Source organism: Boleophthalmus pectinirostris, unplaced genomic scaffold, assembly GCF_026225935.1.
Source record: "Boleophthalmus pectinirostris isolate CB_2022bp ecotype Guang Dong unplaced genomic scaffold, ASM2622593v1 HiC_scaffold_10, whole genome shotgun sequence".
Lineage (NCBI taxonomy): Eukaryota > Metazoa > Chordata > Actinopteri > Gobiiformes > Gobiidae > Boleophthalmus > Boleophthalmus pectinirostris.
In genome coordinates, this window is record NW_026570971.1 from 26,236,669 (window position 1) to 26,261,519 (window position 24,851).

A 24,851-nucleotide genomic window follows, 5' to 3' on the forward strand; every position below is an offset into this window, starting at 1 on the left:
TGCATTCAGCTGTCTTCAGCTGCTATTTTAAATTATATATTTGTTTTATTGTTTATTATGTTTCCTGTTTTAAAGCACTTTGGTGCAACTTGCTATATAGTGCAGTTTTAAATGCGCTATATATATAAATTTACTTGACTTGATATATTTGCGAGCAGGAATTGTGTTAATAATACATCACTCAAAACATTCTGAGGTAAACAATTCAAATTAAATATAAAAATTATGCTCATATTTTACTCATATTTAAAAAGTTGCACTATGTAACTTTTCTAGTGGTAGGTCAGGCACCTGCTTGTCTCCATGGAGATGTAATGCCCACAACATTCCACAGTATTGCATTAAACTTATCTAACTGGCATTTATTCGATTACAGTCTTTGTGATTACTCAAAACCTTGAAACGCATGTATTTTTATTGTTAGCTGATTCACCTCTCCACAGATCTGACATGTACTTTAATCACCCCCTGGAAAAGTTACTTAGTGAAACTTTAAATGGCACATGGATATAATTCATAACATCCTTTTTCACTTCCATCAAGCACTTGCTAACCTCAAGCCTTTATTGTAGATCAAAAAAAGACATATTTTGAAATACTAAACCAACCAATATATGATCAACTAATTTATTTATTTTTTTCTCTCAGTACCTGGTAATTTGTGGATTTTGTGGTATTTAACTTCTCTCAATGAATTACAAATCAGCGGTCTAGCCAGAATAGATAATATACTATTAGCAAAAGAAAAAAAAAATTCTTTCAACTGGAAAAAAGTTTTAGACAGAAGACATTTCACTAAAGAACCAAATTTTTCTTTTACTATAGACCCCACCTGGACGATTGAGGGATTACACCGGCATACTTAATATACTGTTGTTTCCTTTAAAATTAGACATGAAAATAAAAATTGGATAAGCGAACCTTCAGCCTACTGTATGTCTTTTTGGTCCTGTATTTGATTCGATTTTTCTGAGTGAGACTACCTGTTTTAATTGTGTTTTACTGAAATAGGCTAACTAACGAACTAAAATGAATGACCAGTAATAATCAAGTATAAATCAAAGTAGCAGCGAGGAGAGCCCGTTCCCATTCAGGGAGGCGAGTCCGTGGTCAGTGAGTGGGACAATTATTAGATCATTAGTTTCCGCTGTGGAAGCTGTGGAGCCCCTCAGACTTCCACTGCAAAATCAATTAAGACTGTTCCCAGGTTTCAGCCATTTTGGACATTGGAATAATTGTTTGTTCTGAGGGTGACCATGAGCCAAATCCGCACAAAGAAAATGTTCTACCTTGAAATCGACACAAAGAAGAAAAATGAAATTGTTACAGAAGTTAAATTGGAAAAAGTATTATTATTTTTGTTATTATGTCAGTGATATTGTCTGAAGAACTGCGAGGGCGTTACTTTTGTGATATTGGGTTTGCAAAATAAGATAAATTGAAATCTTTTATCACAAAGCATCCGCAACAGTTTGGCTTAATACAATAACTTATATAATAATAATATAACTTCACTAAAACATAGATATCATTATAATATTACTAAATGTTTTGCTAGGCTTTTGTAGTTTCCTAAATGTGATGAAGTTTATAATTTTGCTTCCTGCTTTGACAAGGGCAGTAGGTGATATACGTACGTACGTTACCTAGCAACCATTAACAAGGGCCAAAACGTGCCTAAAAACCCCAATACTTTTGGCTTAACAAATAAAAATAAATGACAATGTCTTTATTTTGTTAAATCAATGATTCAGCTGTCAGAAAAATGCTTTCCTTGTGTGTAAATTGTTGCTGCATTTGGGATGAAATTAATTTAAATATTTTCTGTATTTTACAACTTTTTGTTTTCTGCTTTTCTTCACAAACTGCCCCTTGACTGATGTAAAATTATGAGATATATTAAGCACAGATACTATCTCACAAAACTAAGTCATAATTAGAAAAAAAACAAACAAACATCTGTAAAATGCACTATAATAACAGTTCTGCCCTCCATTTGTACAGGCTTTAGACTGGTCCAATCAGTGTGTACACAGTGGATTACATACACCAGATAAAAGTTTGGACTCTCATTCATTTTTTGACATTTTTCGACATTTTAGATACACACATAAGATATCAAATATATGAAGCAAGATACATTGAATTATTTAGTAAAGAGGATTTGGTTATAAATTAATTATTTTAAAAAAGTACAATTATTACACACTTCCCCCCTCTTTTTTCCCTTCTTGTTGCATAATTCCATATATATTACTTCATATACTGTATTTGATGTCTTGTGTATGTGTATAAAATCTCTAAAGGGGAAAACATATTAAAAAAAAGCACTGAATGAGAGGGAGAGTCCAAACTTTTGACTTTTACTGTACATACCTGAATACATACAGACTTTGATATGAATCAGAAATCTGTGAAGTCCCCCTTCATACATTATTTATACCTATTTCCAGTCTGTACATTGCATATTATTACTGCTACACCTTCACACTGTTGATTTGTTGCCTGTACAGCACTGAATATGTCTGGAGCAAAATTACAGCCAATTCACACTAGGTAATTCCCATCATTTCTTTTCCAGACGGATGCAGTTTTATTACCACAAAATGACAAGCCAGGTTTTGTTGCTATCCTCTGAAATGTTTATTTTGACACAAGAACATTACACATAAAAAATATGTCTCCTTTCCTTCCCTTTTTTTTTTTTTTTACAGTATTTTCACAGTGAATCATGTCTCTCTATTTCTGTTCTCACACACAAGCTAAAATAATTCTGTCTTTTTATTTCCTGAAAGATTTAACCTAATTTTATTCACTACTAAAGACTATATTTTTCTGCTTGAGGGTTTGCCACTTGCTTGTCTCCATGGAGATGTTCTTGCTTTGCCTGAAATGTTCCACATCTAGCCATCCATCCATCTTTGGTTGGTGGTCTGTCACCCGCTTGTATGGATATGTAACTGCTCTGCCTGGAATGTTCCACAGTATGACATTAAATGGCTCGACCTTACCTTTATTCAATTGCAATTGGTTTTAATGCTCAAAATACCAACAAAAACAGGTATTCTGATTGTAAGTGGGATTGCCTCTCTACAGATTTGACCTGTAACTTGGCCTGGTTTAGTCTCCATGAAGATAGAGAGGTTTAATGCCGTACTGTGAAACATTCATAACATCTCCATGGAGAAAAGCATTTGACAGACCTTCCACCAGAAAAGTTGTGCACTGCACCATTAAGATCAAAATAACTCTGCTACTGTCTGCACCTAATCAAGTGTTTTAATGTCCGCTAATCAGGAAGTGCACATTAACATTCTAGTAGGTGTCACTGCACTGCAAACATGCTTTTAAAGATAGTAAAAATCAGTTACAGTGCCTTTAACCTATTTAATTGCATTTATTTTATCATCTCCATTGAGACAATCAGGGAGCAGACCAGACAGAAAAGTTACATAGTGCAGCTTTAACAATATTACTTAACTATTACTTAACTACTTAAAAGATGTAGGTTCATTTTGTGTGAATATGAGGTGATTTATGTATCAAAAAGGAAAAAAAAAGAACTCACCCTGAATTTATACTGCGTACTTCTCTTCAGGCCTTGTACAGTACAGGTCAAGTTATCTCCAGTGTACTTTGGATGAAAGTCTGTTCCCTGTAATAAAAATAAAATATATATTAGTTTTTGAACTTTCATGAGCGTTCAAAGCATTTTTAAGAATGAAGCTTTTTATGCTATAGGAACATGCAAGCATAACAGAAACATCTGGAACGTGTATCTGGTTTAATATGGCTTGTTCTGATCACCGCAGACACATTTATAGTTTAAGATTTACTGCTTTGGAGAATTTGCTGACCCCTCCCCTCATCATGACTAGGTAGTGTTTATATTTTAGTTGATTTATTTAGTCAAATGTTTTCTCAGTGACAGTAAAAAACGGAAAACCAAAATTCCAGAGCAGAAAACTACAAAGGTGAATGAGTTTGAATTTGAATGAACTGCTGGAAAATAAAAAAATGTCTAATTGTATAAAGCATATGTACCAAATGTGTTTTTCCATCTTTTATTCTTTTAGAGTTCCTATCCTTAGTAAAGAAGTAAAAGTATTACTGCAATCTCTAAAATGCCCATATTACACTATTTATTGATCTCTGTTATATTGTTTTCTCATCAAAAACATACCTGGAGTTGTGTTTTGTTTCATTCATACATGTTAAAAAACACAAACTTAGGATATTTCTTCTCTCAAACAGAAAACATTTTGTTCCACCTTATGATGTCAAGTGGTAATACAAGAAGTGCTCTGCTGTGTTTTTAAACTCTATACACCTTCACTTGAATTATTTGGTTGATTTGAGCTGTGGAATTGTCTATCTTTAATGAACTAAAGGTAAAAGGTAGATGTTAACTTCAAAACTACGACTACATGACATCACAAGGTGGAACAGAGCATTAAGAGCTTTGGAGATATAGACAGACTAATAATAAAGGATTACTCAAACATGTGTGAATTAAACAAAACACAGCTGTGGGTAAAGTTTTTGAGGCGGTGACAACATTTTAACATGACTTAAACCAAATTTTTCAGCTATTTTAGGTAATATAGGACCTAATTGTAGTTGTAGTGCAATGTAAAATTTTCACTGGTTTAATGATGTTTCCACGACATTTAAGGGTAAGTTGTTGTAAAGTTTTGCTTTCAAGTAAGCCACCTTTTGCAGTGTATTTTAGCAATTGTTTTGATCTAAACTTAAATCATGTGTCCTTACGCTGTTGTCCTCCTGGATCTCAAGTGTGTATTTGAGCTGTTCTTCGGTGGGATTGCCTTCCGGTTTACCCCACTCCAGAGTGACCCAGGACACCCCGGCCCGCACGAGCCTGGGAGCCAAGGGCAGAGCTGGCAATGTGCCCATCGTGTAGTACACTACCTCTGTGCTGAAGCCACTGTGACACACAAACACACATCATCAGTATTATCATTATTATTATTACACTCCTAAATATTTGTGGGGGTTTTAAATTATGTTGATACAGGAGAGAGTAGGAGGCAGGTGCAAGAGGGTAGAGGTGCGTAGTGAATACAGACTGAAATAAACACACTAGAGATGTTATACTATCACATTTTTGTGAGAACTGCACCATTTTATAATTATTTATAATTACTCACACGGTGATCAAAACAACTGTAAATTACTATTATTTTATAGGATACTATTGCCCTAGTGTGTGACCAGTTGAAGTCAAAATTACTGAACGATAAAATAAAATAAAATAAAAAAAACTCTCATTTTCTTTCTATTTACTTTTTGGAACAAAGATGAAATTGAAATTACTTATGTTACTCTATGTTACGATTATTATTATTATTAAGATGCACTGCATACATTTTTTGGTAGAGGGAGATGTTGCCTGGAATGTTCCACTCTATGGCATTACACTTATTTAATCTCTACTGAGGCACCACAGGGCCAAGTTACAAGTCAGATCTGTGGGGAGGCGAGCCCACTCAGAGTAAGAATCCAATCCAAGAATCCAAACCCATGTTATGGAGCAAATGGAAGATGGATACATTTAATGCCATACAGAGACATTCCAGACAAAGCAACAACATATCCATGGAGACAAGCAAATGGCAGACCCTCCACCACAGTGCACCTTTAAGACCTGAATAATCCTGTATCATTATAACAGTATTAATTAACTAAGTAACCTTGACATTCCAAAAACAGACAAATAGAAAAGTCTTATTTATGGATTTTCTGTTTTGAAAATTTGAATTTAGATGTTGTCAACTTGGTGTTTCCATTTCAAGAAAGAAAAACAACCAAAAATACGGTTGTTGTGGTGCATGCGGGCTATCTTGAGTTCAGCGAGTTTGTCTAATATGTTCTCTTTCACCCACCCCTCTCTCCCTCTCGCTCTCCGTCTCTCCCCCTTTTCTGTGTTCCTACATAGATGCTACATAATGACAAACAGGGCTGCGAGTGGAGATTGAAATGGAAGGAAAATGACAGTAGGAGAAAGGTGGCCGGTGAAAAACATGTTGCAGTCCATTACAGCACATCAGCTCTCATTAAATACTATACATTTTTATGGCTCATTCCACCATCTGGTAAAGTCTGTGGAGGCTACTATATGCTCTGTATAACCAATACTAAGAGACAAATATCTAACTATCTATAATTATTATGTTTTGATATTATGTTTTAGTAGTTATATACTCAACCAACTGCAGAGATAGGTACAGTACTTATTTCTACTACTAATTAGATGTAAAATGAAATGGTCCAAGTAGTTACTGTAACTGTAAGAATAAACATCTGGCCTTAAAGTCTGACTTTTTTTTTTTTTGTTATTGTAAGAGATAAACAATCAATTAAAGCACAAAATTGATGCACTTGGAGTTTTTAAAAAATGTTTTCCCAATGTGTTTTAAACTACAAATAGCAAATATACCTAACAAAGCTAAGTAACCTAAATCTATAGACACAAAAAACTATAAGAAACACAAACATTCAAATGCTGTCAATATAAAGCTTTGTATTACTAGAATTGTAGTAAACTGTGACAATCTAAAATGTATTACTCAAATTTGATTAAAGTTACACAAGTAAATGCACTTGCGTAAATGTGATTGAGGCCACATCTTATCTCTCTTCTTTCCTCCTTGATTCCCCTCCTCGATTCTGCAGGAAATAGGTGAGGAAGTCCCGCCCAAAGAGGAGACAAAGCAAGGAGAGACGATATAAACTCCTCACTGAGACCAATAAAGTCTGATTCTTTTATCTGATGTCTGTCTCCTGAAGCCTCCCTCACGTTAACTCCTTCCTTCCGTGGTTTTCTTTGGGACACCACGTAATACGATACATTTGACTGACAGCTGAAAAATCGAGAATCGAGGAGAGGAATCAAGGAGAAGGAAGCAAGCAAAGAGAAATGAGATGCGGCCTGAGTACAACCCACCCAAAAGATACTGTAATTCAACCTTGCTTCAAAGACATAAACATTATAGATTCCAATGGACCCATAGTAAAGGCCACATGATGCATTTCTAGCCTCATAATGGACATAATGTTATATCTGATCAGTGTATTCCTGTTATATGCGACACTGGAGGACTTTTTTCCCCATTCGAAATTGTTCATCTCTATGGCGACTCTTCTACTTTATCATAATCATTCTGAAACCCAAAGACGAGCGTACCTTGGGCCGATATCGTTGTGTGCGGCCACTCTGAAGGTGTAGCCACAAGCCGGGAAGAGCCGCGTCAGTTTACAGTGTCTCTGGCTCCCGTAGTAAAATTCGCTGAAAACACTGTTCTTCTTTCCCTGCAGGACAGAGAGAGTGTGGAAATTTATAATACAAGCATTAAAATGGCTGCACCCGGGGTGAAAATGAGAACACATGAAGAAGTTTGTTGTCCAAGAATCATGAAGTGTGCAGTTACCATGGTAGTAGTTGTTAACGCGATGGCAAAATTCCGCTCTGGACTCTTTTGAAAGGAGTTTAAGCAAACAAATCGCAGTGTGTAATTAGGATGTTCAGATTGCATTAAGTGAGCGTTTGAACCACTGCAAACTGTTTCAAATGAACATGTTTGCATGAAAATCAGATACAGTACCTTTAATAATAGGTTGTTTACTTGGTGAATTTGAAACTCTTAGATGGAAGTGAATTATGGATATTGGCAAGTCACCATTTTGAAAAGAAATCCCTATGCAAAAATTCCTGAAATTATATTATAAAGAAAGGAACATGTTTTCTTATTGGGAATTTGGTTAAACTTTTTATTTAATTATAAATTTGGTTCTTTGACTCCAGTCTTCCAGCTTCAAAATGCTTTGCTTGTAGAGGATCCAAATACTTTTCTCTGTGGAAATGTTACTGCTTTGTTTAGAATGATTCACAGTATGGCATTAAACCTTTTTATATTCATGGAGACCAAATCAGACCAACTTACAGGTCAGATCTGTGAAGAGCCAACCCCACTCATAGTCGGAGCTATTTTGAGCTATAAAACCACTTGTAATTGAATAAACAGTAAATAGAATAAAAAGTAGAACTATTTAATGTCATACTGTGGAACATTCCAGGCAGAGCAATGGCATATCCATAGAAACAAGCAGGTGATCTTTAACATAACCAAGACATGAGTTCCCAGTATTAAGTGGTTCTTTCAAACTATATAAGTAAATTCAATGATGTTTGAAGAGCTTACCTCATCCCACTCCAGAAGGTAGTTTGTGATTTTGGATCCGTTGTCGCCTGGGGCCTGGGGACACAGAAAAGCATGAAATAAAGAGAAGGGGCATTCAAAGAGTCAGACAAAGACGTGTGCAGTTTTCATCATTTTGTCTGGAGAAGGTTTTATAAATAGTAAAATGATTCATGCAGGAAGAGCCTTGGGGGATACAGAATGCAGATTTGGTGCACAAAGGCTATGCACAGATTTTAGATAACAAAAAATAAAACCACTTCATGTATATTATGTTATAAATCAATGGAGTCAATTAATAGGGGTGGACATTATCTCAATTATGTTAACAATCATAATCTAGATAATAACAGATTTATAAAGAGCCCTCAATTTAAAAAAATAATTCAAACTAAGCAAGCAACATCTCCATGAAGACATGCAAGTGGCAGACCCTTCATTAGAAAAGTTACAACATGCATCTTTAAGTATAACTGTCACAGATAAAAAGATTAATCCACAAAACTATAGAAAAATCCTGTTAGTTTGAAAACATTTGTAGAAGAGAGCAGTACCTTCCACTGTAGGGTGAGCGTGCTCTTGGTTCGATGGGACAGTTTGGGGGGAAGGGGGACGTCTGGGACACTGCAGTGTGTGGTGAAAGACCCTGCCTCCGAACATGAACCTCGGAGGGAGTTGTACATTGCAGAAACCCTAAAAGCACCAGTCTCATTAACATTTCCTCGTCATTCTGGTGTTTGATCAGTGGTAATTAAGTTTATCCGGAAGATCTTACCGTACGTGGTAGTCCGTCGCTGGCCTTAGGTCTTTAAGATGGTACTCCAACTCTTCTCCACTGAAAAAAGTTTTAAAATTTGAATGGAAAAAAACAAAAAACTTTTTTTCCCCCTTGTAATGCAGTAAGAATATAAGGACTTTACTGTAGACCTCATATGAAATTCTCTAACTTTAGCTTGGACTTTACAATAGATTCAACCCTGTTCCATTTACTATATGCATATCTACATTAACATAGTCTCAAATACAGACAACAGGACATAAAATTCAACTAATAAGAAAAACAGGTAAAGATGCACAATGTAACTTTTCTGTTTGTCTCTGTAGAGATGTTACTGATTGGCCTGGAATGTTTAATCATATGGCATTAAACATACATATAATTATTGTTTTAGTCCTTCAACATTCTATGGGAAATATGCATTCTTACTGAGAGCAGTGTCACCTCTCCACAGATCTGACCTGTAACCTGGCCTGATAATGCTACCTTTTATACTGTACAGTGGAAAATTCTAGACAAAACAACCTCATCTATGGAGACATGCAGTTGGCAGAACTTCCAGAAAAGTTACGCAGTGCACCTTTAATCACTCACAACTACAACCTAAAGAACACAGTACCTGTATATGAGTCTGTATTTTCCGTCTCGTCCTTTATCCGACAGAGAGACTTCGTAGGAGCAGGACACAGGAGCTCCATTACTGAGCCTGTTCACCAGCCCTGCAGGGGGCGCCCAAGACAACCGAGCTGCCCGCGCCTGGACATTTGACACCTGAAATATGTAGGAAAGTGGTTGTTTTATATTAAGTAATAGTACATGTATGGAACAGTACTAGGTGTAAATCACTTATTGCAGTGCATGTCAGCATCATCATATATTTTTTTTTAATTAAAGCACTTAATCAAAACAATATCTGGTATTTACAAAAAAAAAAAAGAAAACTGGGAACAAAAATGCCCAAAACTGCAATGTAAACTGTATTTATTTATTCCAAAATGAGAAATAGTGTAGAGTAGAATAGTCAGATTAGGCTTTTATGTTCACTTTTAAATAGCCTATAATTTGTAATATTTGAAACTTATGTCTCTTATTGCATTTTATTTATTTATATATTTGTTATTTGTAATTCACATTTATAAGTGAGAGAGAGGGGGGATACATTTCAAGATACTGTCAAATTCTGTGGTACAATACTGCTACAAAAATCAATAACTAGTCTATTTTGATAAAAATAAATACATAAATAATTTGAGTCTGGTTGTTTTTTGGCACCAGTTTCTGTTTACTGAAGGCTCCTTGTTATGATACTAATAAAGGCTGTCACTGCAGTAAAATTAGAAGTAGTTCACAACTGAACAAGAGAAAATGGTCAAAGGCGTCACCACTGCGTACTTGCAACTGTTTACAATTACAAGCCAATGAGTAGAGAGCGTACAGGTGCAAGTGTGAAGCATTCCTATTACTCATTATGCAACATTTGTCTCCATGGTAACTTTCTACGTATAATATTTTATTCTGCATTTATATGACCAACATTATCACTATGTGAAAACATAGTTACTCAAATGAACTGTTTCTGAACCACTCAAAAAGATAGGGGACAGACACGTTGTGGCGGTGAATTTCAATACGTTTTCCCTTTGTGTTAGCGCGGTTGCCAGTTTGAGCATGTCTGTACAAATTTCAGCATTGGGCGCATGCAGGGAGATACAATTTAGTGTAATTTCGCTCAGTCTGCTGCAGCCCTCATCTCAGCATCCTTTGAATAGTCAATGTCCTGGAGGGGACCACAAACCACAAACACGTCCTGCCTGTCTGTAAAGGAGGATAGACACATGGAGAGGAAATGGACTGCTCTGGGAGTTACTGATCTTAATGACAGATAAAATAGTGGTTCTCGATTTATTTAAAACTACTTTTGAGGAGTAAGTAGGTTTGTTAAACAACCAATAAAATACAATTTGAGACTAAAACTAGCAACAAAATTGGTAAAGGATCATACTACTACTGCTGCTATTACTGTTACTACTACTACTACTGCTGCTGCTGCTGCTGCTGCTGCTATTACTGCTACTACCGCTACTACTACTGTTACTGCTACTACTACTACAACTACAACTACTACATCAACTACAGCTACTACTACTACAACTACTACAACAACTACTACAACTACAACAATTACTACTACTACTACTACTGCTACTACTAGTTAGACATTGATACTGATACACGGGTTTTAAGCATCTGTACTCAATATCTATGTAGTTTTAGACTTTTCTTTAAGTTAAAAAAAGAAAATACATGAACACTATTTTTACATCAAAAAGTTTGCAGGACTGTAAGAGTGGACTACCCTAGCCCGAATGATGTTACAAACCAGTATTTTTCAAAGTCAGATCATAAACTTGATACCAGGCTGTTGTAAATTCCTGTGTTTTGACTTTTTATTTTTATATGACTTTAAGATTGTCATGGAATAGGGCACTAGTTTGATTTTCATTCTAATAGACCCTATATGTTTACGTGCTCTAAAAACAGAGGTGCAGACTATCACATTTCGTTATTACATAAGGAAGACAAAGGGCACGGAATCACTGGTGTACGATATGTGAAGGTGAAAATTACAGGTTACGGGCTCAATTGTCTGTTAAATCCCAGTTGATCCCAGGTAGGTTTAGGGCTAACTAAGTCTCAATGGAGTCTATTTTGGTCAGTGCTTGTGGCTGTGGTTTGAAGGTTGCTATGGTGATCCCACTGTTAAATTCTGGTAAAAATGGCTTTCATCTGGTCAAAAGTGAGTCTTAAAGGGAAAGGATTAGGGCTTTTAATTAAGTTTTAATGTATACTAACAAATAAACAACAACAAATAACAAATTAAGGTGATGTAGTAGATCAGCTGAAAACCAGACTTTACATCCAGACTTTTTTGTGTTTCCACAGTGGGCTTTCAAGCTCCTTACAACAGTTGGGCGCAATGAACAGTTTGAGTGCCTAAAAAAGCTCGCTATAGATATAACTTTTATTATAAAGCAGTGCAATATTCATGAGTTTATTTTAAATTATTAAAAAATTTATAAATGGTTTGAAAATCAGGCACCCAGCTCAAAGGGCGTATGTTACGCTATTTTCTGATTTACGTTATAATATTGTTTTCTCATCAAAAACATACCTGGAGTTGTGTCAGTTGTTTCATTCACACTTGTCATACATGATACCCAAACCCTGAATATTTAGGCTGAGTTCTTTCCTCAACCAGAAAACATTCAGTTAAACCTTGTGATCATTGGCGGAGTTAGTAATTTGGGGGCCCTAGGCAAACTTGAGTTTGGGGCCATCACTATAATGCACCTTTGTTTTAATTTCATTTTAATATATATTTATTGTCTGTTTTTGAGACAAGCACATCTCTATTTATCTGAATTATGGTGGACTGGAAACTTGTGTTATTAGTAAGGTAGCCTACTAGATAACCAGAACTGAAAGTAGTCTTTTTTACATTTACATTTTTGTTTACATCCATTATTCTTTTTCTTATGATTGTAAAATACTCTCATTTATTGTCATATTGAGAGAAAATCTAATTGCTCTGAGGCTTCGGCCATTAGTGGCACTAAGGACAAATGGTTGGGGGCCCCTCCAGGTTTGGAGGCCCAAGGCAGCCGGCTACTTTTGCCTAATGGTAGCGCCGCCTCTGCTTGTGCTGTCATATGGGGCTCCACTGTGTTTTTATACTCCATACACATTCAGTAGAATCATTTGAATAATTTCAGTCATGGAAATTCCAATTTCTACTGAACAAAAACGTAAACTGTAGCTGTTAACTTGAAAACTAGAGCTTCATGACAACACAAGGTGGAGCAGAGCATTTTGAGCTTTGAAGTTGTAGACAGACTAATAATAAAGGGTTATGCAAACATGTGTGAATGAAACAAAACACAACTCCAGCTGTGTTTTTGAGGAGGTAACAACACTCCAAGATGGCCAAAAGTTTACAAGAGTCAATTTTGCGTAATATAGGACAACCGATATTGGAAGAACAATGTATGTATGTTGCACCATAAGTACATTCTCACACTCAAACTCCCTAAACAGACAACAAAACAGTTATGAAATCCTCTTGTTGCCTCTCATATTTCATTTCAATCTGTGTAACTTTACCCAATTGCCGTAAAGGTAAACAGAATAGCCGAGAGCAGCTAATATTGTGAAGATTTTGATTAAATATTTTCTCATATGAGTTTTCCCCACTGCGACACCTGCTTCTGCTGCAGTGAGGAGTGCACTCAGCTAGATCCATCTAAACCCAATACAGCTCAGAGCACGTAGGCTGATGGCTTCAATCAATAACATGAGATATATCTAACCCATTATTCTCTGTAACCTCCTGACATTACAACGGCTATCACCTAAGGCTGTGCTCAAACTGTGGACTATTTTCCAATGTAGTTTCAATTATAAAGCTTCTCAAAATGCTATATGGTGCTATTACTTGTGTCTGTTTTTCTAGTGGTGTTTAAGTGTGTCAGTTTAGGTTTATATAGAAACAGGATCAGTAAAAGGTTAAAATCAGTGATGGGTCCAATATTAGTCCTGTTCTAGATCTGGTATAGTCTTGAGTTGTTCCTGGTTTAGTCCTGGCTTAGTCCTGGCTTAGTCCTGGCTTAGTCCTGGCTTAGTCCTGGCTTAGTCCTGGCTTAGTCCTGGTTTAATCTTGTTTTAGTGCTGGTTTAGTCCTGGTTTAGTCCTGGCTTAGTCTTGGTTTAGTGCTGGTTTAGTGCTGGTTTAGTGCTGGTTTAGTCCTGGCTTAATCTTGTTTTAGTGCTAGTTTAGTGCTGGTTTAGTCCTGGCTTAGTCCTATCTTAATCTTCTTTTAGTGCTGGTTTAGTCCTGGCTTAATCTTGTTTTAGTGCTGGTTTAGTCCTGGTTTAGTCCTGGTTTAGACCTGGCTTAGTCCTGGCTTAGTCCTGGCTTAGTCCTGGTTTAGTCCTGGTTTAGACCTGGCTCAGTTCTGGCTTGGCTTAGTCCTGGGTTAGTCAGTTCTTGGTGGCTTTCTCGATTTTAGTTAATTAATATTCATTGTTCAGATCAGTTGTGTATTTTGCATGATTGTTGTTTTTTTTTAAGTGAGAAACTCAACTAGTACCTTCTGTGTAAATAATTTCACATAGTTTAGACTAGATGGAGGTACCAGATCACAATATAAGCAGATGCTGCCCCCATGTGGCCACCAAGTAGAGTTTCAAGTACACTGTGACTGTAGAAGTAAAGGCACCATTTATTAGTGTAGTGCAGTATTTTAAAATGATGCCTTTATAGCTTTTTCCTACAGTATACCAGTTTTGTTTCATTCACTTAGACTTTAAAGATACAATGCATGGAGATGTTATTGCTTAACCAGGACAGCCCAATGTTACACCTTTAAACATATAAATACAATAATTCCTTCTCTGAACTGGGGCGACTCTCCACAGATCTGAGTTGTAATGTGGCGTAGTGCTGTAACCTGCTTGTCTCCCTTGTGATATATAGGTTTAATCAATACTGTGGAACATTCTAGACAAAGCAATAACATGTCAATGGAGACAAGCAGGTGGTGGACCCTACACTAGAAATGTTGCACAGTGTACCTTAAATATAACAAATATTACAAATGAAATTGAAATATGGACTTTTATCCAACTTGACAAACGTTCCCACATGTTTAACTGATGAAAATGATTTGTGTGGACAGTTACTCGCCTGTGGTTTATCGATTGCGGACAGCATGTCTTGAACTCGTTTCCCGTCCAGGTCATTATCTGGAAAAAAAAAAAAAAAAAAAAGTTATTCAAATGTTTACAACCGAGTTTACATTAAAAGTAAAATTACATTAAAATCTTACAGCAATTTTGCCATAGTATTGAAACCAGGCAGGTCTTAAAGGTCCGAAATTACTTTTTTCTCTATTCTGTGCTTTAAGCCATGTTATAATGTGATTACCTCATCAAAAACATAACTGGAGTTGTGTTTTGTTTTATTCAGCCTAAATATGCAGGGTTTGTGTGTTAAACATGAAAAAAACAAAACACAACTCTAAGTATATAACAGATCAGAAAATAGTGTCACATGAGCTCTTTAAAGGTGCACAATGTAATTTTATTCCCAGCTTTTCTTCAAGGATATGTTATAGCTTTGCCTGGAACGTTCCACAGTATAGCATTGAAATTCTTGCTGTAACGTCTCCAAAAAAAGCTATACAGTGCACCTTTATAGAATATGCACCTGAACATGGAATTTTTTGCAAGGAAAAAACATTGCTTTTTTTTTTTTTTTTAGTTTGTCATCCACAGAAGAACATGGCCAAAAAACATTTACAACTTCTCGGTAGTGGAACCACACATGGTTACTTCATCTAATCAAGAAAGAGGGGATGAACAATTGGAAAAAGAAATAAAACAATTTACCAAAAAACATTAGTCATTCAATCCGGACTTAAAGCTAATAGAACATACAAACATGTCTCTTTTTGACAATAGCAGTTCAGTTCTGTTACAAAGGAGCCTGTTGATAACTCTGCTCTCATTAGCAGATACAAATCGCTCCAGTAATCATGATTATGTATTATTTTCAATCAGGCGTTTCTACATCTGTGGATAATTGCTGGCAGGGCAATTTGACGTCAGCTTCAATGACATCATGTAAAAAAGGACAATGCCAAATGGATAGGGTTTCCTCACAACGCTGCTTCAACAAAACAAGGAAGGGCTTGTGTGAATAATGTACAGTATGGTCTGTTCCAGTGAAAAAAAACGACTGGAGATTTCTGGTCAGATGTAGGAAATTATAGTGAAACAGGAAGTGCAAAATTCTACAGAAATGACCTCATTACATAGGCCTACATTTAATTCTTGTTCATTACTGTTCCACAATTGGTACTTCTCAGAGACATCATGTTGGAGGTGACATATATGTCTATGGTGGAATGTTCAGCAGTTACCATGGTGACGCAATGCACATATTAGAAAACACTGACAATTTTTTTTTAAGATAACATAAAAATGCTAAATGGATATAAACAAATAATTTTCAGGAGCCTGTGACCAATGCGAGAGTTCATGATCCTGTTTAGGTGTTTGATTTTCAACAAAACTGTGAGAGAGACTTAAAAACTGTTGGCTGTTTTATGTGTGGGAGACTAACGCTTAAACCTTAGACAGAACATTGCTTACAGTTAGCATCACACTCCCAGGGAATGCTGATGACATAAGCAAAGTATCAAGTACACTTTACACTACTGCACTTTCTATTTCATATTTGAACATAGTAATGGGTGACATATCGGTAATAAATATCAGTATCAGTGATATTGAAAATGTGGCCGATATTTGGAACATATATTTCTTCTATGCTCTTGTGTTATTCCCAATTTGTCAATAAGATATCCCAAATAAATACATTTTGTTATTATGTTTTACAAAAGTGAAAAGTTAATTTGTGAACCTAACATCTTAATCAGTATCTAAGAATTCTGATTATAGGCCACAGCAGCAACACAAATATTGAAGTTTTAGATCCATATCGAATCACCCCTATTTGAAACCTTACATTGTACTGTCAGAGCAAATCATCTGCCTTCATCATGCAGTGAGTATTTGACTAACATAAGTTTTACATCAGATGTCCTTCCAAAAAAAAAAAAAAAATCACCATTACATATACTCTGATTCACAACTTTATCTTGGGTCACTTAATTCTGACCAATTTGACTTTATTTGAGTTCTTTGTTTAATTTTGATGACGACAACAGAACACAAACAAAAGCTATACAGACATGGGCTCAGACATGAAAACCACCATAACGTCATATACCACTAATAAAAACACTTCTTTAAAAGGTAATGGGCCACTTTCAAGGCTTTAGGAAAATCACTAGTAAGTATGCATTGTAATTTTAGCACGTTGTTATTTTTTCTCTTGCAGTGTCTCGGTTTTTGACAACTACTTTAAGCCACTTGTTGAAATACGTGCATACACACACATACACACACGTACTGAATACTTCTATGCAAATCTAAGCTAGAAAAACACATGCGCTGGTCTGTTTTGACATGTCCACAGGTAATTTAAGGGGCACCAGGGTACGGAGCAGTGGGTAATGGAAGACTGTCCCCCAGATTTGGTGCTCGGGCCTGGGGTTTTTCCATCAGAGGAGGCCTGCTTTTCTCATCTGAGCTGGAGCACTGTAAATCACACTGAGCACATGTGGCCGTAGAGGTGAGAGAGCAGAGACACAGAGAGGAGAGACAGGAGGATAAAGAGAGGATAATGATTTTAAAGGGAACATGTTACGCTATTTTCTGATCTATCTAGTTATAATGTTGTTTCCTCATCACAAACATATCTGGAGTTGTGATTGCATTCACACATGTTTAACACAGAAATCCTGCATGTTTAGGCTGAGTTCTTCTCGATGTCATGTGGTAAAACAGGAAGTGCTCCATTGTGTTTTTAAACTCCATACACCTTCACTAAAATCATTTGGATAATTTCAGCCCTGGAGTCGCCAAAATCTAATAAACAAAAGGTAAACAGTAGCTGTTAACTTGACATCACAAGGTGAAACGAAGCATTTTGATTATTGGAGATGTAGACAGACTAATAATAAAAGATTACTTAAACGTGTCTGAATGAAAGAAAACACAACTCCAATTTTGTGCAATATAGGATCTTTAAGAAGTACCATGCAAAAGTTATAAAGATATTTTTTTACTTTGTGCAGACAATAACAATATACTAACTTTACTTGCTCCTTGCCTCTTGCTTACAACACTACACACATTAAAACACAATAGTTCCTTGTCCACACGTGCCATCAGTAGATCTGTGTTAGTGTTGTGTGCACAGCAGCCCCTTAACACTGTGATGAATGATGCCTGTGTGTGTATACGGAGGAGCGTGCTTGTGAGAAGATACGTGCGTGTGTGTGTGTGTGTGCGTGTGTGTGGAGCCTGGGGGTGCTCGTATGACTCATGGCAACAGTGATGTCATGGAAGCACGACCTCGGATTGACCCCTACGGCGAATGTGTGTGCGGCGTGTGCGTGTTGGAATAATAAAGAAGGAGCAATAGAGAGGCTGATCGGGTTACCGTGGTGAGAGTCAGGCTACTGTGGGTTCAACAGGTGGAAAATACACAAATGCGCTGGTACTACAAAGTGTACTGCATTGTACCAAGGATTTACCAGGATGAAGTAATCTGTACGCAGGTGAAAGTACTATGAACTTTCACTTGAAGAGCCAAACAAATCCAACTATAACAAATATGCAAAAGTAAGGAGGGCATCCATATAAGACAAACAGAAGGAGTAGTTGTAGTAGTAGCCGACATACATAGTAGTAATAGTCAGAGTAGTGGTGGTATTAACTATAAACAAGAAATATAATAGTAGTAGTAACAGTGATGATATAAATAAATTCACTTAAAGATACAAAGTGTAACTTTTCCAGTGGGGGGGCTGTCACATAGAGATGTTTTTGCTTTTGCTTATTCTACTGTATTTTACTATTAAACAAACATTTATTTCAGCTCTCCACAGATATGACCCTAACTAACTTGACCTGGTGGTGTCAGCTGCTTGTCTTTCATGCCATACTCTAGAACATGCACACAAAGCATTACAATCTATATGTACGATGTATCAGAAAAGTTCCATAGTTCGTCTTTAAGAAAATATTGTACAAAATCTTAGCATTAACCTGGTCTTTGCAAGGACCAGCAGTCCACTTTGAGACTGTGAAGATGACCAAACTAAACTAGAAAACACTAGACGTTGCTTTTAAATTTTGGCTGTTCTAAAAATGACCTCATGAAGTAATTTCCACAATAGACCCAAACTGTAACTTTCCAGCTCTTAACGGGTTCATAGACAGACATCATCTTCCAGTGAAAATAAGGAACACAAGCTTTTCAGGATAAAAAAAGTGCCCTGTCTTGTTAGCACTCGTCCAAAGCAGCTTCAAACTGCACAGAGGAGACCTGGAATTCCATGACGTGATGGCTCAGCTGTCAGGTTCACTGGGAGCAGATGTTAAGAAGCACTAAAGCTGTCTGACTTAAAGGTGCACTGTGTAACTTGTCCACTGGAGGGTCCATCACCTGTTTGACTCCATAAACATACGTATCTGCGCGGGGACTCGTGAACCAAATTACAGGTAAGATTTGTGGAGAGGCGACCCCACTCACAGTTAGAATGGATTTTTTTTTTTTTTTTTTTTTGTTTTTAGATATTTATACTGTGGATAATTTAAATCAAAGCATTAACATTTCCATGGAAACAAACAGGTTGCAAAACCCACTCCAGAAAAGTTACACAGTGCACCTTTAAAGATACTCTGTGCAACTTTTCTGTTGGAGGTCAGTTAACTTGATGTCTCTATAGAGATGTTAATGCTTTGAATTGATTATTTCACATTATGGAACTATACTTATCCTTGTTTGGAGGCAACCAGGTAACCCCATGAGGCAAAATTACAGGTCAGATCTGTGGAGAGGTCTGCTTGCTTATAGTAGAAGTGCTTTATTATTATTTTTTCAAGAAATAAAAACATCTGTAATAGAATAAATGCAACACAGATACCGATAAGGTTAATGTCCTACTGTGAAACTTTCCAAGCAAAGCCATAACATCCCTAGGAGACAAGTAGTTGGAAGAGCTCTCACAAAATGACTGACGATTAGAAATGACTGAATCTTGGTCTCAATTAAAATTCGATCAAACCCACACAACCCTTTTTTACAATTCAACAGAAATACAGAGACACCCATACTTGGACATGTATATGAGGAGTAATGCTATTATTTAATGCTGAACAAACCCATATAAAACACTACACAAACCACAAACTAGGGCCATACAGAAGCAAAAGACTGATTTAATAAATGTCGATGCCTGTAATAAAGAAGCGGCTGTAGCTCATATTTGACTGTAACGATGGGCTGTGGTCTCCCAGAGCGGCCGCCCAAGTGTTTAATATAAAACACCACCGCAAAGGACCTGAATCGTGTCCCCAAGTAACACCAGAAAATCTGCTCCAAGCATGTCCCTGTTCTCCTCTGTTCTGTTCTTCTGTGGACCTCTCTCTTCCTGTGTTGTGCTCCTCTGTCTCCCTCTGTGCTGCTCTCTCTTCCTCTCTCCTCCTCTGTCCATCTCCTTTGCTCTCCTCTGTCCTCGCCTGTCATCCCTGTCCTCTTCTGTCCCTGCTCATTCGGCTCCTGTCAACACACACCCTTACTTCCTGTCCTCGCAAGACCTCACATCCTGTTAGATGGACAACTGGATTTCATTATGACCCGGAGAGAAGGGGAGAGACAGAGAGAGAGAGGGGGAGGCAGGAGAAGGAAAGAGTTGATAAGTGTGGAGTCATTTCATATTTGTAATTGTAAACAAATATATGTATATATTCTTATTGTACATGAATGGAGAGAAGTATAAATAACTGTAGCAAGAGGTTAACTTAGTAGTGGTGGCAATTTTGGAAGTCCTTTCTGTACAACAGTTGAAGTAGTAATACTACTAGTAGTAATAGCATTAGTAGTAGTAATATAATAATGCATTAGTCTCATCTATTCTTTTTCCAGATGCTCAAAGTCAGCTCAAAGATGGTAATATAAGTAAGCCAGGCTGGCACCACCTAGTGCCTCCGCTCAATTTCATTTCTCTCCAGCGACTAGCTCAGGAATTGGAATATATTAGACGGCTGGTAAGAACCCCAGAAGTGTAAGTTTGGGAAAAGCTTAATATACCAGTTAGCCCTGTTAGCGACGCATTACATACATCACGACCAAATAGCAGTGATTGGTTAAATGATAAAAAGTAACCGCCTACTGTTGAGCAAACGAATTCTAACACTGTGAGGTCAAACAGTTTCTGCGAAGTGAAACCAGCTGATGAATCAGGCTAAATATAAGTAGTAGTGCAAGTTATCAGAATAGTTAAATAGTATTCAGTAGTTAGTGGTATGAGCTTTAGCAGCAGTACATTTCAGTATAGTTGCAGTAATGTGTGTAGAAATAGTGGTAACATTGCAAAGAAAACATTATTTGTGGTTTTTTCATTGCTGAAAAAGTACTTTAGACTGGAGTATGTCACTGACTTCCTCCTGTGCAGCTGGGGCTCTGAAACTGAAACCATTTGAGGAAGACGGATCGTGGCTGGAGGGACAGACAGTAAACCAAAGGAGACAAACTGTGAAGTGTCTGCTGCAGAGATTAAGTGGAAAAACACAGGGAAATTGAAAGACTGGGAGTGAGCCGTAGATCAGAAGAGAGGAGGAGAGAGAGAGAGGAGGAGAAAGGGAAATAAGACAGGATGAAAGGAGTGAAGGGAGGAGAAGAGCTTAGGAAGATGTGAGCTAGGATTATTTCAAGTCTGTGCAGCATCTGAGCAGTCAAATCCAGTAGATTCATTCAAGACAACTATAGACTGGAAGTGGGAGGGGTGCAGTATTTTAGCTCCTCTGTGTCCAAAATAGAAACAGGAAGTGATGATGTAATGGCATTATTTATAGGAAGTAAAGTAGTTTTATCCTTGCGTCTTAAATTAACTGTAAACATAGTCACAAACTAGACAATGTTGTTTCATTTCCTGGCAGTTGCAAAGAAGGAATATTCATTAAGTTATAGTTATAATTACGTTATAGTACTAGTTTTTGTATAGTATTAATGGCATTGATTCCTTAATAGACTTCATACATGGCATAGATACATAAAGCTTTGTTTAATTTTACCAAATGGAGGAATATTGACAAAATGTGTTATCGTACGAGTATTTGCAGTACCAATTAATAACCTTATAAAGTGAAAGTAATAGAGTTAACCCTTAAACACTGAACCTAACTTTATACAGTATCACTAAATCATTTTATCATATCACAAGGCCAAACTTATAAAGATCAGGATTGTGATATGATAAAGGCCAAACGTATAAAGTTTGACCTTGCTGTAATTTTATACTGAAGTACTAGTATTTGTATTAATGGTAATTTAAGTAGCAAGATAATAGTAGAATGTATAGTAAAAGTAAAGTTTCTTGCCAAACTAATATAATATGGAATAGCAAGTTTTAAGGGATTATTTAAGGTAACTCAACAATACACAACTTTTGTTACAAGTTTAAGAAGCTTTTTTGTGGTCCTGTGAAATTAGCTTGAAGCTATGTTTACACTTTACACTAATAGATTTTCTGCATTTTCTGCGAATAGTGACGAGATTAGTCCTGCATTTTAAAAAAGGCTTTGAATGTAGCTTTAGGGCCCAGTTTTTGGTTCTACTGTGGATACAGCATAATAGCATAAAGACGCTAATTACTGTTATCTGAAGTTGCAGTGTTTATCTTGAAAATGTAAATAGCTCTAAGCAAAAAGTTCTAATAGTGATAATAGTAATATGCAAGATAACAACTTGAACCCAAGTTGATTCTTTCATTTTGTACAGTCTCATCATTTAAGGTCCTATATTATGCTAAATTTATTCATGCGAGATTTTAGTCATGTTATAATCTTCTCAGAAACATACATGGACTTGTGTTTTGTTTCATTCACATATGGCTGAGTAAAGCCTTTGTTATTAGACTGTCTACATCTCCAAAGCTCAAAATGAACATTTGTGAATGAAACAAAACACAACTCCCAGTATGTTTGAGATGAAGAAAGACCATTATAACAAAGCTCAGAAAATAGCATAATATGGGCCCTTTAATGTGCAATATCTAAAATTAGCTATCTGTTCCTTTATTAGCTAAATAAGTTGCTTTTGTGTTTTACTTTTTACAGACAGTCTTTGAACACATTAAGTAAGTCTTCCATTTAAAACTACTTTGCACCACACTAGTTGCAGTACTTTGTTTTTCCACTCATTTCACCCCAACTTCTAACAACCCCGCACCACAGAGTCTGTTCTTATTAAACCTGACCAGACCTAATACTGACGCATGCTTGGATGTTTGTAAAATGAATGCCATCTTTGCCGTTTAAATCTGGTTCCTTTGACAGTGGAGGGTGCATTCTTGGCTCATGACGCTGTGCGGTGGGGAGACGCAGTGTGTCTGCTCCGGGACTGAAAAAAGAGCTTTAAGGCCAGGAGCAAAAATGTGAAAAATGTGGCAACGGCCGCTCTGCACACAAATGCTCCACACACACAAAAACACACACAGACAGGGGCAGGAAGTAAGCAAGTATGCAAGTAAAAGTACAGGTGCCTAAAACTTCTACTACTTTTACTGCTACAGTTCACAGACAGACTGTACTGTACAGGTGCCTACCCTACTACTAAATAACAATATAATGATAACTTTATTTAAATAGCAGTTTTCTAAGTGCCTTACATAACATCTATAAAACTACTACTAGTTACTACCACAAAACTACAACTACTCCTACAAAACTACTACTACAAGTAATGTTTACTTTAGTTACTACTACAACAAGTGCTTTTCTTCTGTTGCCTTTACTATAATTACCACCAAATGTAGCCAACTTTGTATATAGTGAACTACTATTACTACTCTTATGTTTAAAGTATAATTAGTACTATAGCTACTAGCACTACTGCAACTACAACTAGTGAAGTTACAATAGCCAGTATTGCAACTACCATTCATGAGTTTCACCTTCCTGTTAAATGCAACATTTTGAGGACTTTTTCCCATTCAAAAAATATATATTTTGTCAAATTGTTAACTGCTTTGACAACAACATTTTTAATACTTCTGAAACTCATGGTTAGTACAAGAAAATGTATTACCTTTACTAACAACTATTGCTTATTTGCTCATATAACTGGCAAACACTACTGCTTTTTAGTTTGTCGTAACAAGTTACTGCATGTGTGCAAGCAAATTCTCAAAGTTCAAGTCCAATATTGCACAGTTTTGCTTGTTGAAGTAAAAGTACCTCATTTTCCCATTTCTACAAACCACTTCAGTATGCGTCTACTGCCCTCAAAGAACATGCCCAGTTCAGATAGCCATCTTTAGCAGGCCTCTAATCAGTAAGAACAAAGAGGAGAGAGGGTCAGACACTTAGCTGTAAGTTAAGGATTTGAGATTTCCACAAATGGGACAGGAGGAGCGGAGGGGCCAATGGAGGAGTGGAGAAAACCAGGCTGTAAAAAGAGGACCTCAAATTCCACAGTATTATCATCCTTTGCATAGTGATCATTCCATCTGCTCAACAGCTGGCAACACACACACACAGACACACACACACGCACGCGCACGTGCACACACACACACACACACACACACACACACACACTTAGGCCTATGCAGACACAAGCAGAAGTGATTGGGACATGCCCGAAATGCTGGTTGCCGTGGTGAAGGTTTGGTTCTCATGGTCAGGAGGGCGATGGTTTATAAAAGGGGATTAGAGAAGCATGGGGCGGACGGAGAGACTGGAGCAGAAAGAGAGAGAGAGAGAGAGAGAGAAGGAGGAGAAGAAGAAGAAGGGAAATAAGGCCAAAACTACTCCAAAGTCAAAACAAGGGGCCTGCCCAGTAAATACATGGATAAATTGGCTTTTTAGTATGGTAGTGCGTGGGAATTGGGAACCTAAGTTATTTCTGTCAAAGTGCAAAAGTACAATGTGTTGGACATGTCAGTGAAGGTTTATGTCAGAAAATTTTAAATGAATTGAAACGTTCATTTCTATTCAATGTTTAATTTGTATATTTTTTGGAACACTATGCAAGTTTTCCGGTGGGGGGTCCATCACTTGCTTGCTATGGTATAAACATGTTTATGTTTCATTTATTCCATTATTGCCAAAATATTTGGTTTGTTGGCATCCTCAGCTGTCTCCATGGAAACTTCCAGGTTT

The 24,851-nt window shown here is 36.8% G+C and overlaps 1 protein-coding gene across 2 annotated transcripts in view; it reads right to left on the reverse strand.

The window, feature by feature from the left end:
• The window catches only part of fndc3ba (fibronectin type III domain containing 3Ba), a 153,879-nt gene that overhangs the window by 31,064 nt on the left and 97,964 nt on the right, over positions 1-24,851 (reverse strand). For both annotated transcript variants that reach the window (XM_055157004.1, XM_055156999.1), the window contains exons 8-15: positions 14,737-14,795; positions 9,614-9,765; positions 8,992-9,051; positions 8,771-8,909; positions 8,220-8,273; positions 7,205-7,329; positions 4,771-4,945; positions 3,569-3,655 (exon numbers count right to left, since the gene is read on the reverse strand). In XM_055157004.1, the coding sequence (XP_055012979.1) occupies positions 3,569-3,655; positions 4,771-4,945; positions 7,205-7,329; positions 8,220-8,273; positions 8,771-8,909; positions 8,992-9,051; positions 9,614-9,765; positions 14,737-14,795 (851 nt within the window). The remainder of the gene's footprint in view (positions 1-3,568; positions 3,656-4,770; positions 4,946-7,204; positions 7,330-8,219; positions 8,274-8,770; positions 8,910-8,991; positions 9,052-9,613; positions 9,766-14,736; positions 14,796-24,851) is intronic.